The 17783-nt window shown below is 34.8% G+C and overlaps 1 protein-coding gene across 1 annotated transcript in view; it reads left to right on the forward strand.

The window, feature by feature from the left end:
• Nucleotides 1-17783, forward strand: part of LOC113106973 (phosphatidylinositol 4-phosphate 5-kinase type-1 beta-like) — a 38822-nt gene that overhangs the window by 17180 nt on the left and 3859 nt on the right. Inside the window, exons 6-13 of the mRNA XM_026269069.1 lie at nt 3687-3839; nt 4812-5108; nt 12757-12950; nt 13731-13814; nt 13917-13965; nt 14075-14159; nt 15193-15348; nt 17220-17355. Of these exons, the coding sequence (XP_026124854.1) occupies nt 3687-3839; nt 4812-5108; nt 12757-12950; nt 13731-13814; nt 13917-13965; nt 14075-14159; nt 15193-15348; nt 17220-17355 (1154 nt within the window). The remainder of the gene's footprint in view (nt 1-3686; nt 3840-4811; nt 5109-12756; nt 12951-13730; nt 13815-13916; nt 13966-14074; nt 14160-15192; nt 15349-17219; nt 17356-17783) is intronic.

Below are 17783 nucleotides of genomic sequence, written 5' to 3' on the forward strand. Positions count from 1 at the left end.
GCAGATTTTCAGACAAATGAAGAGGGCCTAACCTTCGTGGCACTGTTCCCTGCCCTTTTGGTCATTCATGTTAAACTGGATTGGTTGGTTTGAAACTAAATCCACCCCTAAACCAGATAGCCATTGGGCCACTGAGCAAACACACTTTCCTCAAAATTAATTTCATTGGTAAACCCAAACCCCTTACAGTAAAATGACTTCATTGGTTACATTTACAATACATCCCTCCCAAAAACCTTACAGGGGAATAATGTGGTTGGTTGCTGACCAGGTGGGCAGATTTAAAAAAACAACAGCAAACTACATTCCTTATTGTGGATCCTGTGTGCATCCACATCAACAACAGTATCTTCCTCATCTTATATTGAGCTCCACCATTGCTGTCCTCTGCAATGCTCTTTCTGTGTTTGCCTTGGTTGACCTTGTCCCCAGCAACTGCAAAACAACAGTAATGTTGACAAGAATCTTAACAGGCTAATAGCCTATTTAAGAAACTACATTATGTCAATTTCTAAACTTATTGTTCGCTCTCTTTGGCTGATTGAGTGTTTTAGCTAGACCTTTCCGGAGTGAAACTATGAATACTTCTTCCTCATAGCTTCATTATAATTCCTGCAGGATACCTAAAACACATAAAATGGGTTTAGTAAATGATAAGTGAAACAATACAAAAATGGATAAAACATTGCCACAACCTCCTGAACCTAGGTTACCATATGTAATCTCTGAAGATACTGTAGAAAAGAGAAAACATTATCTGAGAAAAATGACAGTATAAATATTATTTTGACATTAAATATATTAGTTTTACACAATATAAAGAATACATTTTACCTGGTTTGTGGATGATGTTGAAGTGGATTCTTCCAAGAACTGTGCAAGCTTACAAATGTTTCAGCCTGTAGCTGTTGGTGTCTTCAAGAAGTGTGACTTGAGATCAGGTCAAACACAAAAGTCTTTGGAGGGAATTTGGAAAGAATAAAACTGGGAAGAGAGAATGCCTCCAAATTATAAAACATACATTAGCCCCTTTCACACTGCCATTCCGGCAAATACACGGGTAAAGTGTTCCGGCAATTGTTCCCGTGTCGCTAGATTTTGCACTTTCACACTGCCAGTGATTACCCGGGATATGTGCGTGCTTTCACACACAACCCGTAAAGATCCCCATAACGACACGTGACATCAGGGCGTGACGTGTAATGTACGAGTCGAAAACGTTAGGCACGTTATACTTTCACTGAAGCAACCGAACGATCTCGGCGTCAGCGCGGAAAGTGAGGAACTAACTGATCTCTGCTTCATTACAGTTTGCACATATTTTTTCGTCGCGAACGTTGATCTTCCTTACAAACAGCCGGTAAAAGAGTCTCGCGATAACGCGCGTCGAAATCAGATCTGGCTTTTGTTCACACATCGCTCGTCCTGGGTCGAATCTGGCAATGTTACTAGGTCCCCGACCCGGGTTCAATGCCGGAATCAATCCTGGGACGTGGTTGCTTTCATACAGAAGGCGACCCGGCAATGTTCCGGCAATATGACGGGTCCGACGTGCAGTGTGAAAGGGGCTATAGATATGTTTTCTAATGTCTCTGTCAAAAACAATACGGCCAGCTATATGACATATCACAGCTAATTTAATTTAATTGTTATTTTGGGGGAAGTCGTGGCCTAATGGTTAGAGGGTTGGACTCCCAATCGAAGGGTTGTGAGTTCTAGTCTCGGGCCGGACGGAATTGTGGGTGGGGGTAGTGCACGAACAGCTCTCTCTCCACCTTCAATACCACGACTTAGGTGCCCTTGAGCAAGGCATTGAACCCCCAACTGCTCCCCGGGCGCCGCAGCATAAATGGCTGCCCACTGCTCCGGGTGTGTGCTCACAGTGTGTGTGTGTGTGTGTTCACTGCTCTGTGTGTGTGCATTTAGGATGGGTTAAATGCAGAGCACAAATTCTGAGTATGGGTCACCATACTTGGCTGAATGTCACTTCACTTTTCACTTTTCACTATATCTGACAGCCACCAGTCCTCACAACCAGCAGTGTTTTAGCTGCATATGTCCATGAAACTTTACGGATTCCTGTATATTTCTGAGTACACCGGAGTACATGGATATTTCTGGAAATTCACTGTTCTGTGTAACTTGGTTCTGGTAATTTCCACACACATAATGGGAGTTCCTTTAATTTGCATTTACTATGGACACACTTCTAGAAAATCAGCATGAAGTGACTCAAGCACACAGTATATCTATTTAAGATCTGAGTTCTTATAGCTCAAGGGGTAAAACATGGTAAACATTTTCTGTTTTCAGGGAATATGTGCTCCCATTCAAAAGACTGAGGTTGTTAATGTTTTGAACAAAGTCTCTTGTGCTCACTAAGGCCGCATTTATTTGATAGAATACAGTTAATAACAGTGATTTTGTTAACCTTGTCAGTAGTCTTGCTACATTTAATGTTTATTTCAATGGGTGGTGTTCCAATATTTCCCAAATACAGTTATTTACCCATTTTTTGTTTTTAAAAAGTATCTTACATTTAGGCAGTCTGATTAAATGGTCAACATGATATTCGTTCATCATTTATTCATACATATTAAAGGAATAGTTCACTCAAAAATGAAAATTTGCCTTCCAAGATTTTTTCTTCATCAGAGCAGATTTGGAGAAATTTAGCAGCACATCAATTGGATTTTGGTGTGATAGGGCAACTGACCTGAGGGTGAGCAAATGTGTATTTTTTGGTGAACTATTCATTTAAGTTGCTTAGTACAATGAAGGATGTTTTGTACTGTATCTGGGCACTAAAGATTCAAATGTCTGTATAAAGTAGAAGCGAGGTCTAACATGCAGTAGAAAACGGGCAGGCTAAGATGAAAGAAAGTGATGTTTCATGCTCTTCTGATTTTGTTGTGTACATTTTTATAATTATGTAGATGGGGCAGAGGAAGCACAAGCTAATTAACAAGCCCCATGCACACAGGATGACACGCAGTCCAAATGCAAATGTCCATGTGTTTGGGCTGGAAGTACAACGTGACTGTTGACTTTCATTAGGCAGGCCTTGAATGTGAGTCTGGCTTCGGTTCAACACTGTCCTCATGCTGCTGCTGCTGTGTCCCAGCCTCCTCAGGGAACCCCGCCAGAAAACTGTTTGCTTTAAGACCTCATAACTTTAGGGCTTTTTATGCAACCCCAATTAAACCACGGGACTTCCAGGCAGTAATAATCAGATTTTACAGTGTTTTTAGGAAACCCATTCAGTATAATGCAGCCAGTCAGTTTGGTGATGTTTTATAAATCATGTGTTATGAGTAACTCCTTTCTTTTGGGTTAACTCTTTGTTGCCAGTTTAATAAATATGAATGGGTGATTAGGTGTTTTAAAGCATATATTTAAAACACAGGTAAAAATATATGCCCTTTTGTAAAGGTCCCAGAGTACCTCATTATAAATTGCACACACTGTTTATCTGTGGTCTAAAGCATTTCAGACGCCCACTGTTTCAGCGACCTTGGTTTCTATTCATTTTCTTTATAGGAACTGTCACAATTAAATCAAATATTTAATTAACTCCTTTTTAAATGTTTTCAATCTGATTGTAATTTAATTGTACTTCTGGGCCCATGCTGTTGTGCTCTATTTAAAGACTCTTTTAATGGATTGTTTTTGTTGTAATCCTGCAGTATTCCATTTGTAAAGAGCCCCTGATTGAGCTGTCTAATCCGGGCGCCAGCGGCTCGCTCTTCTACCTGACCAGCGATGATGAATTCATCATCAAAACCGTCCAGCACAAGGAGGCAGAGTTCCTGCAAAAACTGCTTCCAGGATACTACATGGTAGGTCTCAGTAGAATACAGACTCATTGGTCTCCTCTGTGAAGAAAGCTGAGTAAAACACTGTGACTCAGTAGTATAGATTGTTCTGTTCTATTTTAGAGGGTTACTACTGGGGTTTTCAAATTTATTTTATTTTGAAGTTACCCTTTCTCATCAGCTTCACTATTGTGAAGCTACTTTTTGTGGATCAAATGAGCCACAATTATTTCAAACCAGCCAAAAGTGTATTTTATATAATTTTTATTTAAAAAATACAATAATTACATATATAAATGTAATTATTATTATCTATTTTCTTTTTTTTTCATATATTTAAAAGTTTTTACATGTATATTTGTAGTAACCAGGGTAGGCCATTGTGTCACTGTCACAGTGCATTATATATTAATATCAATTTTAAATGCTTCTCTTATTTATGCACTTATTTTCAATATTTTTTTTATTTGTCACATACACGATTATATAGAGCATATATAACCAACAGTGAAATGTGAGATAGCTTTAATGTAAAGCTTTAATGCTCATTGCTTAGTGTAAGTGTTATATACATTTTAAGTTATCTTACTGACATAGAGGACTATTCTTTATCGTGAGGGCATATGCATGTCCTTTGTGTCTCTTTTTCCAACCATTCTAGTTCATTATTATATGTAAACATGATTGCTAATAGTCATGAATAACTGACCTTATTGTCCCTGTTGCATAACTTGAAAATATTGTTTATGTACAAATTGACTTGCTGTTATAGATCAAAATTAAAGGTGAAGTATAAAACCAAAAAAGGCTTCCAGAACTGTCTGTCATTGGTTTCATATTTTGTTGCATTAGGCTGGTCAGGATGTTCACATGAACAACTGCATCAAAGAGCGGCAGTATGACTTACAGTTGACTATAAACATTAACATGGAAGAAAGTATTTCAAGATCAAAAATGGCATTTTCCTTTAATAAAGCTATTTTTTTTTTTTCTCAGAACCTCAACCAGAACCCAAGGACTCTCCTCCCCAAGTTCTACGGCCTGTACTGTATTCAATCTGGAGGAATCAACATTCGTCTTGTGGTTATGAACAATGTTCTGCCTCGGTCTTTAAAGATGCACTACAAATATGACCTGAAAGGCTCCACGTACAAGAGACAGGCGTCACGAAAAGAGCGGGAAAAGGCCTGCCCCACATATAAAGACCTAGACTTTGTGGACATGCATGATGGCTTGTACTTTGACACAGAGACATATAACGCCCTGATGAAGACGCTACAGCGAGACTGCCGGGTGAGTGCTACTCTTAGTTTGGCATTTTTCTTGTGCAAAAGTTGTGGGTGGTTTCCAGAGCAGTGTTGTGGTTGTTAACAAGTTTGGAGTTTTGTGTTGCGTGAGTCCAATAGAATAGAAAACAAGTTAGAAAGTAAAACTAAAACAGTTTCTGTGGTGACCACCCTTGGTTTGATTAAACCTGATAATCTGGTCTGAGGATCATCACAGTGTTAGCTTAAAAGATATCTTGTGACAAATCATGCACTAAAGTGTATCATATGGCTCATGGTTTACTAGAATAAATGAAGTTCAAAAACAGGGCTATCAAAAAATCCTTCTATTTTGTAATTTGCATTGCTAAAAATGAGATGTTTGCAGAACAAACAATGAAAATTTCTTACAATTCTTACAATTTGCAATCATTTAAACAATTCTCTTAACATTTTTCTGTTTTTGTTCTAAAAAGATTTACATGCAAATTTTCCCTTTTTTCACAATTATTTTTAATATTGTGAGATGTGTCTCCTTGACATTTCAATAATCAATGCAAACTACTGTTCAAAAGTTTCATGTATTTATTTTTAAAGAAATTAGCACTTTGCAGCATAGGCACATTAAATTAGTCAAAAGTAACAGTAAAGATATGTGTTATATTACAAATAAATATGATATATATAATTTCTTTTGAACTTTCAATTTAAAATGTATCGCAGCATATTTATGAATTATTTCTAAAGGAGCATGTGACACTGAAGACTGGAGTAACGATGCTGAAAATTTACATTAAATTATATTTTAAAATATATTCAAATTTATTTTTCCACAATACCATTGTTTTTACTTTATTTTTGATTTAAAAAAATGCAGCATGGGTGTCGAAAACATAAAAAAATCTTCACAACTCCATACTTTTGAACAGTAGTTTACATGGAGAACTAATTGCCTGTTGTCTTAAACTGTTGACAACATCACAAAAACACTCATTACATGAAACCTCATGAAATAAAAACATGTATTCAAGACCTTAAAACACCACAGATAGACCTCAAGACTACAAGTACGTTTCTAAGCATGACAAGAAAATCAACAGCATCAGTGTAAATAGAATTGGAGAAGGTCAAGTGATACAATTACATTAAGTATGAGGTAGAATGGAACAGAACCACAAAACTGCCAGCTATGCTTGTTATTTTGAGTGCAACATAATAGAAAGGCTGCATTTGATATGCATCATGTTTTGTGTTTTAAAAAGTACAAGTGTCTTTCTAACATGGCGCATAGATCTCCCAAGATTCAATATAAAGTTTTGGAACAATTGTTCCTTTACTGTAATCAACAGTAAAGATGTTTTAGTCTCATCTTCATGCACAAGCACCGGGGAAGATGCCGCAGTTCCACGGAAAACAAGTTCATGATAGTCTTCAGCTCCACAGTAGCTTATTAACAGTTTCAAAATGTGCTGCGTGGCAGACATCTCCGTTCAGCTGGGAAACAAACCGCATAAATCCAGTCTGGCATTCCTTTCTATTTCAGCAGCTCAGGCTGTCGACGTGGTCTGGTAAATATTGTTGTGTTTCACATTATTTAGGGTCTTTTTTTTTCAGGAAATGATTTGTAAACAACCAGATGGTATTTTCCCTCCTAGACAGTTTCCATTACTGCTTAAATATTGGCACTTGGTTGATAATGTCTGCCTGACGTGAACTGACAGTACGACAGTGAAACCACCGATTAGCAGCATTCCTATGTTCTCTAAAAAAAACATTAGTTGTAGGTGATTGTAATGGCTTTGCTGTGTGGTTGTTAAGCTGTTCTGGGTGGTTTTAGGGCATTGTTGGGTGGTTGAATAACCAACACCTCTAAAATTAATGTAATTAGAATAACTTAAATACAGTACCATTTAAAATTTGGGGTCGGTAAAAAATATATTTTTTTAATTAATTGATACATTTATTCAGAAAAGGTGCATAAATTGATTAAATGTGTCAGTAAGAATTTATTTTTTTTGTTATGTAATGTAACAAAATATTTATATATCAAATTAATGCAGTTCTTTCAGAATCTTGGATAAACTACGTCATGGTTTCCTCAAAAATATTAAGCAGCACAACTGTTTTCAACATTGATGATAATAAGAAATGTCTCTTGAGCAGCAATTCATTATATTAGAATGATTTCTGAAGGATGATACGACACTGAAGACTGGAGTAATGATGCTGAAAATTCAGATAAATCATCAGTTATAATTGAAATTTTATATAAGTTATATAAGTTATATTTTTCATTGTAATATTAGTTGACAAGATTACTATTTACTAATGTATTTCTGAACAAATATATGCCACCTTGGTGTGCATAAGAGACTTTGAGCCTAATTTGGTCTTTTGTTTGAGTTCATACTGAAATCCTTGATATTTGACTTTCAAATCAAAGTACAATTTTGTAAACAAACAACAACAAAAAACTGTATACTTAAAGGAACAATTCACCCCAAAATGTAAGTTTTGTTCTCATTTTACTTTTGGGTTTGTTTTGGACCCTGTTGACTTTCATTGCATGGACACAAACAGTTATACATTTTTTCAAAACAGATAAAGAATGTTATACAGGTAAGAAACTATGTAAGCGTGAGAAAATTACGACAGAAATTTATTTTTATTTTTCTGTATTCGCCCCTCACCTTGCTGTCCAGGAAAAATTATTTCTATTAAAATTATCTCATTTTTCATTTTTGTTTCCTATTTGCCCACTGCAGTGTTTTTCAATGACATGTTTTGTTTTACTTTGTAAGTTCCTCCAAAATCAAGCTGCAAGTAAACAGCCCAGTAACTGAATTACCCAAATGATTGTGGTGTGATGTTAAAGTGTCCCAATGCTGCATTAGGTAACCAGCCCTCTGTGGTCGCCTTGTGCTTCTCGAATTCTTCAGCAGACTTGGCACTCGACTTTCTTACTGTTCAATTGTTTACCAGCAAACAAGCTCACAACGGTGCCATTGCGATGGCATTCCAGACATGACCTGTTATTAAAAGTGATTCGAGACAGAATGTTCCCTATATGTAACAGTCTGAGAGATTGTCTTTTTTGGCACCTGAGGTATGTGCTGACCGGTCGGCCCCTGTGAGCACTGAACTAAAAGGATCACCCGTAATGCGAGTCACAAGAGGGCCGAGGGAAAAATGAGAACTCGAGTTTCACACAATAATGACCATACTTGGGGACATTCAGCCCGCTGTAGCCCACCCTGCCATCCAGCTCCAGCATTTGGGAAGAACATAGTCTTTTATGGATTGAAATAGTTGAAAAGAAGTTATTTTCTGTCATCTTACATCGTACTATGTTCTTGATGCAAGGAAACACAAACTGCAGTCCAAACACATTCCCATGAGTGCTGTAAGATTTTATTGTTAGCTTTTCCTTCTGGCTATGTCCTGTGCAGAAAATGAAATGAACACTAAGCAGAAAGTTTCTCCTGAGTAAGCAACACACCCTGGGCTTCAACTGCAAAGCACAATAGAAGCAAATCTATAAGAATCAAGAACAAGTGTTTAAACGGTTTCTATGCGACTCGTCTCCAAACACTTATAGGATTTCGATAATGCATAGAGCACGTCGCCAGCATTTATCTTCACTCTTGATGTAAATGTCTTCTCTGAGCTGAATGGAAATGAGTAAGCATTCATTTTAATACCTGATTTTGACAAAAAGAACGCTTTCATTACACCGTATCTGACACATGTATATATATTAGTGCTGTTAAAATATTGTGTTTACATATTAAATATAATTACATATAATATAAATTATATGAAAGTAAATATAGACATGTAAATTATTAAAATAAAAAAATCAAATATATACTGTATGTGTGTATTTATATATATACATACATAATAAATATACACATAACACACATATATATTGTGCAAACAAAAAAATACCCATTTATTTTGCCATTATCATTTATCTTGCCCATGCGATTAATCACATTTAATCATTAGACAGCAGTAATATATATATATATATATATATATATATATATATATATATATATATATATATATATATATATATATATATATATATATATATATATATATATACGTATATATATATATATATATATATATACGTATATATATATATATATATATATATATACGTGTATATATATATACGTATATATACATATATATATATATATATATATATACGTATATATATATACGTATATATACATATATATATGTATAGTTATAGTTATATACATACATACACACACGTACACACACATAAAATTATATATAATATATTATAATAAAAATTATATACAATGAAACTTATTATTAAAATGCCATCATCATTATTATTATTATAAATAATAATAATAGTAACAATAATAATAATAATTATTACTATTTTTTATTGAACTTTTTCCCTAACAAGCTGCCCATAAAGAGTAAACACAATGAAGATTGATATGCCTATGTATTCACAACTTACCAGGAAGTGAATGCAAATAATCATTGTTTAATATATGTATTACATAGAAACTTCGTGTAAAGTTGGTTCTTGTAAGTTTATAGGAAGATTTCTGTCTTAAAAGAAAAACATTCTTTAAAAAATGTTTAGCTTAAACTCCTATTAAATACAGGCACTGCTAATGTATTTTCTATGTGCATTAAAAATACATTTTATTTTTTAAATATGTCAAGTGCACAAACAATAATAAAACCTAATGAGAAAATAAAACCTAATAAACCCTAATGAAATCTTTTTATCGGGTCAGGGGAGGTCACGTAGCTCATGTTTACATACAATATGAATACAAGTGACACATTTTTTAACTAAACTCTTCACCTTATGTTAATTAATGACCAGTGACTGTGAAGAGAAACGACATTCTCCTTTGAGCTGACCCGACTGATGGCTACAAACCAAGCTGCAAAACATGTGGTTTTAATAGTGGTATAGCAGCGAGCCATTGTGGACTGCTGCCCCGAAGCCCAGGATGTTTACTGTGGAAAATGGAAAATACTTTACATGAGTATCTCAAAACATTTGTTTCCTTTTGGTTTAACGCACTGAACCACTTGTCATATTTAGCCCATATTTGTACTTGTTATATTTTGTTAAGGGCTCATAATGAATCAAACGAAATCTTGATGTGCTATGAAAACATACAGCAACTCTCAGAGCTCAAAACTTCCTCTCCAGTTCAAAAAGACCAAATGGCTTGTTTTGAACTTTCTGATTTTAGACTACTTAAAATATTTGAGAACACGATCATTCGCAGTTACACGTCAACAACAGGTATTCAGTCTAAAACCAAATGTAAACTACACTGAAAAACAATCCATGTACAAACACTCTTCACTTTGAAATCGCTAGTAAATTTCACAAAGAATTATAACGTGTTGAATTAAACATGCAATTTTGAAGTAGAAGACTTTTTGAACAAAAAAAAGTGTTTTTAACAATGGAAATATGTTGTAAAACTAGTTTGTAAAAAAATGTTTAGTGCTCAGGCATATTTAGGCTTACGTAAAAAAGGGGCATATATTCAAATACACTCCTTCCCGGAGCAAAATGTTAATCTGTTACTCCACCCCAAAAGAAATGTGTATATGCCTTTCAAAAACAGGTCAACCTTTGACCCAATGACTTCATTGCCAAACAAGTGGTGTTGTCTTCCACTGCTGCCATTGTTGGGTATTACTGTGACCTAGTTGAGGGCCCATTTGTAGGCTTTTAGATGGTCCTGATGGGATGCAAAACAAGGATGTTGTGTGTCTCTATTCAAATATTATGCATTTGAATATGGAGGGTATGAGGGGAACAAGAGCGTCATGCAAAAGTGAAATTCACTGGTTCGCGGCTACAGCTTTTACCTGATTGTTTTAGTACGTTTCATTTAAAGCCAAACGTTAGTGATGTGCAGGCCAGGAAAGTATTTAGTGTAGATATATAGTATTCCTATAACAGTAAGAGCTAGAAGCGCACATCTATGTGCTCTATGGTTGGTTTCTTGTGTATTTTTAACAAGTAATCATTGCTGAGGTCTTTTATCTAGTGAGCTATGACTAATGTTTGTTTAAAGCATGTTTATAGTTTCTTAACACTGATAAACAAATCACTTTTTCTTTTGACACATTTATGAAGATGCTATGCAGACTTTCCCCAGTCTTCTGCCTTTTCTTTTCTTTTCTTTTTTTTTTTTTTTACTTATTTTGTCTTGTTTTCTATGACTAATGTCTAAAAGTTCTTATATCAAGAAGCAAAATGACTCAAGATATTAAGTCTTGTTTTCTGAAAAAATCATACAAATTAAGGCTATGTTTACATGACAACGATGTAGTCAAAAACGGAAAAGTTTTTTCTTTGCACTTTTAAAAAGTTTCACGTATACACAACAACATTCATATAATGATTTGCATTTACATATCCACGAAAACGGCCAAAAGTGCTGTATTACTTATGCCAGGCCAGTAGTTGGCACTGTCACCTTATTAGTAAACAGTACCTGAAGGGAAGTGATAATTATGTATATAATGGAGTATATGCGTTGGTTGTAATATTGGTGAAGTAGTGTTAGCAAACTCTTGAGCAGCAACAACAGTACCATGTACTCTGACACTGTTGTGTATGTTTGTAAAATTGACATGTACTGTGCATGTCTACATTCCTAACATTGACTACGCACGCACATGACGTCACCGTTTTCAAAGATTCCCGTATTGGGTGTTTACCAATTTATGGAAACGATAACGGTGGCGTATACGAAAACTCACATTTTGAAACCCGTTTATAAAAACATGCATTTTTTAATACCCAAAATGCCATTATTGTTCAAACGGACAGACAAAACTCATAAAAAGTTCCCATTTTTGGCTGAAAACGTTGTCGCGTAAATGGCCCCTAAGTGAACTTATGCTTAAAACGACAAAATATTTCAATGAGGTAAGAAAAATAAACTTACCTCAGATGAAAACAAGATTATTCATCTCGATAAAAAAAAAAAAAAAAAATCTGTTAATTTTGCCCTAATTTTTTTTTTTTTATTAGTTTTGCCTTTCAAGTAAATGCTGCAAAATACAGAAGCTTAAGGTGCATTCACACCATATCGGAATTCCCGTGATAATGAGATTCCAACTTGTGAGAAGCATTCACATCCTCGTAGAACTTGTAATCACAACTTGTGAACTGGGAGTTTTCTGAGAGCTATGACTTGTACCACGTGACCGCTGAACCACCTGAACATCGCAGGCTCTGTTAAATTACGGTAATTACGATATGGCCTGAACGCAGCATTAGAGCTGTGCAAGTGGGTGTTAACTTTTTATTAAAGTTAACTAAAACTAAAAACATAAAAAAGTTAGTTAATAACAAAATAACTTTTTTCAATGAAATAAAACAAAATCATAAAACTGAAATAAAAACTATAAAGATATTTGTTTGGTATCCTGTAGCAACCCTATGCCCTTAAAAAGTAACATAGCAAACAAGAGTTTTGCAGAATGAGGGTTACCATCTTGACAGAGAAAAAATAGCAACAGCACAGTGGCCAAAGACAAGGTACATTAATCAGGAGGATTTTGGCTGTGGTCCTTGTGATATTGTGTGTGAGATTCATAGTGAGTTAAATGTTGTGTTGTATGTCACACAGGTTCTGGAGAGTTTTAAGATCATGGACTACAGTCTGCTGTTGGGGGTGCACGTTCTGGACCAGAGTCACAGAGAAGGAGACGTCAACATTGTGGACGGGAAGAGGACCGTGGGACAGAAAGTTCTTTACTCCACCGCCATGGAGTCAATTCAGGGAGACGGCAAAGCAGCCGAGGCTTTGACTACCGATGACACGTGAGTCCCTGATATTAAAACCAGTGTATATCCTGTTCATATATATTCAAAATGTGTGTGTAGTTATATAAACTGATTAATGCACACTGGTTGCAAATACAATATATATTTTTTTTTTTGTAAAATATTTTTTGTTCCGTATTTAGCAAGTGACTTTCACCACAAAAAAAAAAAAACTGATATTTTACCCCAAAATCTAAAGAAAAAAAATGTCTAAATACTTTATTCAAGAACATGTGTATTTATATACATTATTATTCATATATATTATTTATTTGTATGAATTAATATGTGTATTATTTATTTATATATCAATATGAATTGTAAAATTCTAATAAAACAATTATAGGATTTGTTAGGATGTCTTAATGATCTAATTTAGAAACTGTTATATCCAAGATAAATTAGATAGAAATTAATTATTTAAAGAAACCTTAATTTATTTATATATATATATATATATATATATATATATACACACACACACACACACACACACACACACACACACACACACACATATTTGTTGAACTGTATTATTTATTTATGATTAGTTATGTCTTTAAAGAAAAATAATTATTCAGTTTATTTTTTTATTATTATAATAAAAACACAAATTAGACTTCAATTACAATTTGTCACAGTGCAAAAAATAAGATTAAAGCTTTATGATTTTTTTTTCTTTTTGTGGGTGAAATTGCTTGTCTTAACCTTGATATATTTATTTCCTAGCCACTAGTAACATAATATAATTTAAATACAATGTTTCCTTTCATACAGAATGGGAGGCATTCCTGCAAAAACACACAGGGATGAGAAACTACTTATATTTCTAGGCATTATCGACATCTTGCAGTCTTACAGGTAAGCCTGGGGTCAGTTAACAACAAACCCAAGAGTCCAAATGTCATGTTACCCACCAGCTTACAGCATATTAGCTCATACTTGCTCTTATTTCCCACCAAGATTCATGAAGAAGCTGGAGCACTCCTGGAAGGCACTCGTCTATGATGGTGTAAGTCTATATGACTCTATGCTCTCTTTGCTTATGAATAGACTATTCATACCGCTGGGGAATTAAAGATGCTTCCTGGTTTAATTGTCTTGTATTCTCTTTCTCCAAGGATACGGTGTCTGTGCACAGACCGAGTTTCTATGCAAACAGATTTCTCAAGTTCATGAGCTCCAGAGTATTCAGAAAGATTCAGCGTAAGTCAACAATGCGAGCAAACTCATTCATTATGCAAGTATAAAATAATCACAATGGGATACATTTTGAATGTTCAACGTTATCATGGTCTGCAAAATTAATATTTTAGGAAATGTGATAACACTGCACAAAAAGGTCTCATTTGTTAATGCATTAGTTAACATAAACTATGAGCAATATATTAGTTTGTTGATGTGAAAAACAGTTGTAAAATTTAAAAAAAACAATAATACCAATACAGTTGATATTTTTTGTTCATGTTCATAGTGCATAAAATGATTTTAACAGATGCTTAACTGACTAACTTAATGTAGATGTAAATGTAGAAATGAAGACTAATAAATACTGTAGAAATATTGTTCATTATTAACTAATATAGTTAACTTATGTTAACAAATTAAAATTTATTGGTAAATGTTACTGATTATTTAATAATTAAGAAATAGTTTAAGTCATTAGACATTTAACAATATATATGTGGATATGAAAAAGATGAATTAAATAAAACATTTTTTTAAATTTTACATAATTTTCTATGATTTTCTGGCCTCTGGTTTAAAACCGGGTCAAAGAAGTGCATTGCAAGCAGTGGAATTATAATTTGAATAAATCTAATATATACATATATAATATATACAGTATATATAAAACTTCCTGTCAGTGAAAAAACATAAGAACAGAAGTTGCCTCAGTATTCTTGCACGACCGTCATTATTTTTCAACTTTAATTTCATTACTAAGAATATTGTGAAACAACATTACAAAAGCAGAACTTCTCCTTGCACTTTCTACAACCTAACAAGAAGTCAGGAACTGTAATTCACCTCGGTAATCAGATTTTTACAAGCCAAATTAAAATAGCAGAATGCAGATTTATTTTTATCCTTTTTAATAAAGTAAGACAGCAGACCAAGATTTCATTTCACGGTCTAATTGTCTGCTGCCAGGTAACAGTTAGAGCAGAGTTACATCATCATATTTTCAGTTCATTTAGGACAGTGTCCATAATTAGTCTTTTTGTCACTCATCCAGCAAATCGTTTCTCCCCGAGCAAGAGGGCGCGGAGCTCCATATCAGCGCTGAAGTGCTCTTCTCAAGAGGTGCTGTCCTCACAGAAGGAGGAGAAGGCCGAGGAGAGGACGGACAGACTCGGAGGAGCCCGTAGTCTTGCCAGTCTGGATGGACAAGGTGGGCGCCACTGACCATATGAAAACTCTTCATAGGCCTAGAGGGCTTTTTCACATGAGAAAATATTATCTGAGAGACATTTTAAACTTTGGATTAACATAATCATTGGTTATCATGTTTCATATTTGACCATGGATTAGTTTTAGTTTCAAGTTTTCACATTGTACATCTGTAAACCCAGGGTTAAAGGGATTTTTCACACAAACATGAAGATTCTGTCATAAATTAAATCACCCTCCGAATGGTCAGACCTATAAGAATGTCTGTCCTATGAGTTCCTTCTGTTGAACACAAAAGAAGATGTTTTGAAGAATGTTGGTTATGCTGACCAAAGTTGACGGTAGCCATTGACTTCCATAGTACTATGGAGAAAAAAATAAAAATACTATGAATGTCAGACTGCATTTAAACTAGCTTTTTCGACCCTCAAAGAAGGAAGCATTTTTAAAATGCTGCAGACTCTAGAATATTCTGAGGTTGCACTTTAGTGTAAACGAACCGAAACGGAGAGTTTTGAAAACGTTGGCGTGGCTGCCCACATTCGCTCTGCGTATCCATGACGACTGTGTAAACAATAACATCATGCTCATTGTTGTACCCATAGATATGTGTAGGTAGATGGCCTATTCAGCCGCTCCAAGCATGTAGAGACGTCCACCATCTAAATAATAAGCCATTTACCTATACATATCTATGGTTGAACCTGCTTAAATGGTCATGTGACATGAGTTTTTAGTTTTGGTATCGTATAGACAGAGAATGTTTCTAAAACGCAGTAAAAACGCCAGTGTAGACGAGGATCATTTTTGTTTTAAAATGGCAGTTTAAAATGAAAGCAGGGCTCCAATGACTACCATCAGCTGTTTGGTTACAAGCATTCTTTAAAATATCTTTAGTATTTTGGAAAAAGTGGAGGGTTAGTAATTGGGTTTTTGGGTGTACTATCCCTTTAATGTTCTTATTTGCATATTAATGGGGTAAGAAGGACATTAGTCTGGGGTTAAAAAGATACCTTGGGTGAAGTGCGGTGTAAAAAGCCCTTGATTGGCATCTTATGCCATCACTAAAGACAAATGGTGACATTTACTTGCAAACATCAGTTCTATTACCGCTGACATACACAAACAAGAAGTGTCTTCTTTTTATTTTGTGCAATATTTCTTGGAAAAACCCTGAAAAATGAGCTGCCGCCTGAGACAGTCATTTTTTTTTCCTGACAGTCATGTCTTCCTCGTTTAATTCGCATTTACTACCATACACAAACCTCAGCGGCAGAAGTTACTAAGTGTCCTTGCTTTGACCTTTTGTACTGCTATATTAGTCATCTGCTCCGAGCTGCTGCTGGGTATGAATTATAATAGAAAATGTGAGATCTTACCATTCAAAACTTTGGGGTCGGTATATACCGGTATATAAAGAATACTTTTATTCAGCAAGTATACATTAAATTCATAAAAAGTGACAGTAAAAACATTCACATTGTTACCCAAATTATTTATGTTTTAAATAAATGCTATTCTTTTGAACATTATTCATCAAATAATCCTGAAAAAAATATATATATATATTCAGCACAACTGTAAATCTTCTTGAGCAGCACATCAGCATACTAGAATGATTTCTGAAGGATCATATGACACTGAAGACTGGAGTAATGATGCTGAAAATTCAGCGTTGACATGGTTGAATGGTTATTTTACATTGCAATAATATTTTACATTTTTTGCTGTTTCAAATAATACTTCTTACAAAAACAATAATATTTTGTAGACTCCACACATTTAAATGTTAGTTTAGTTACTTTGTCATGTACTGTACTTTATTGTTCCTCCCAGTCACCTCGTATGATGTTTTGTCTTATCATCCCACAGTGTACTGGTCCTATAACCGTCCTGACCTGGTCCCTCAGACTCCTTACCCCTATGAAGCCTCTTCCTTGAGCCACACCCTCTCCCCACCCTCTATTTATGTCACCGATGGGTACCGGGAGGCCAGATCGAACGAAAGGTGACACTTCACATCTCACAAAGCTTCAGACACATCAACCCAACACACACCTCTTACCTCCTCACATCTCCACTTCTCTTAAAACCACAGAGATACTGAATGGGGCAGTTCAACTAAAATATGAAAATTCAGTCATAATTTAACAAACACATTTGACTTCTTTCCATGGAACACAAATGGATAATTTTTTCTTTTAGCCACTTAGTCATAAAGAATATGGACTAAGGCTTTCAGGCTTCAGAAGAGGGTTATAGCACCATAAAAGTATCGTAAAAATAACCATATGACTTGTGCATCATATGATTTTAAATGTTATGAGATGAACAGACCAAAATGTAAGTGGTTATGCTCCAACTATCCTCTTTGAACCACAGTGATCATTCAGAGCAGTTTTGTGAATGGAAATTGTTCAAAACCTTTTTGTTTCT

This window comes from Carassius auratus, chromosome 8, assembly GCF_003368295.1.
Source record: "Carassius auratus strain Wakin chromosome 8, ASM336829v1, whole genome shotgun sequence".
In the NCBI taxonomy this organism is placed as follows: domain Eukaryota; kingdom Metazoa; phylum Chordata; class Actinopteri; order Cypriniformes; family Cyprinidae; genus Carassius; species Carassius auratus.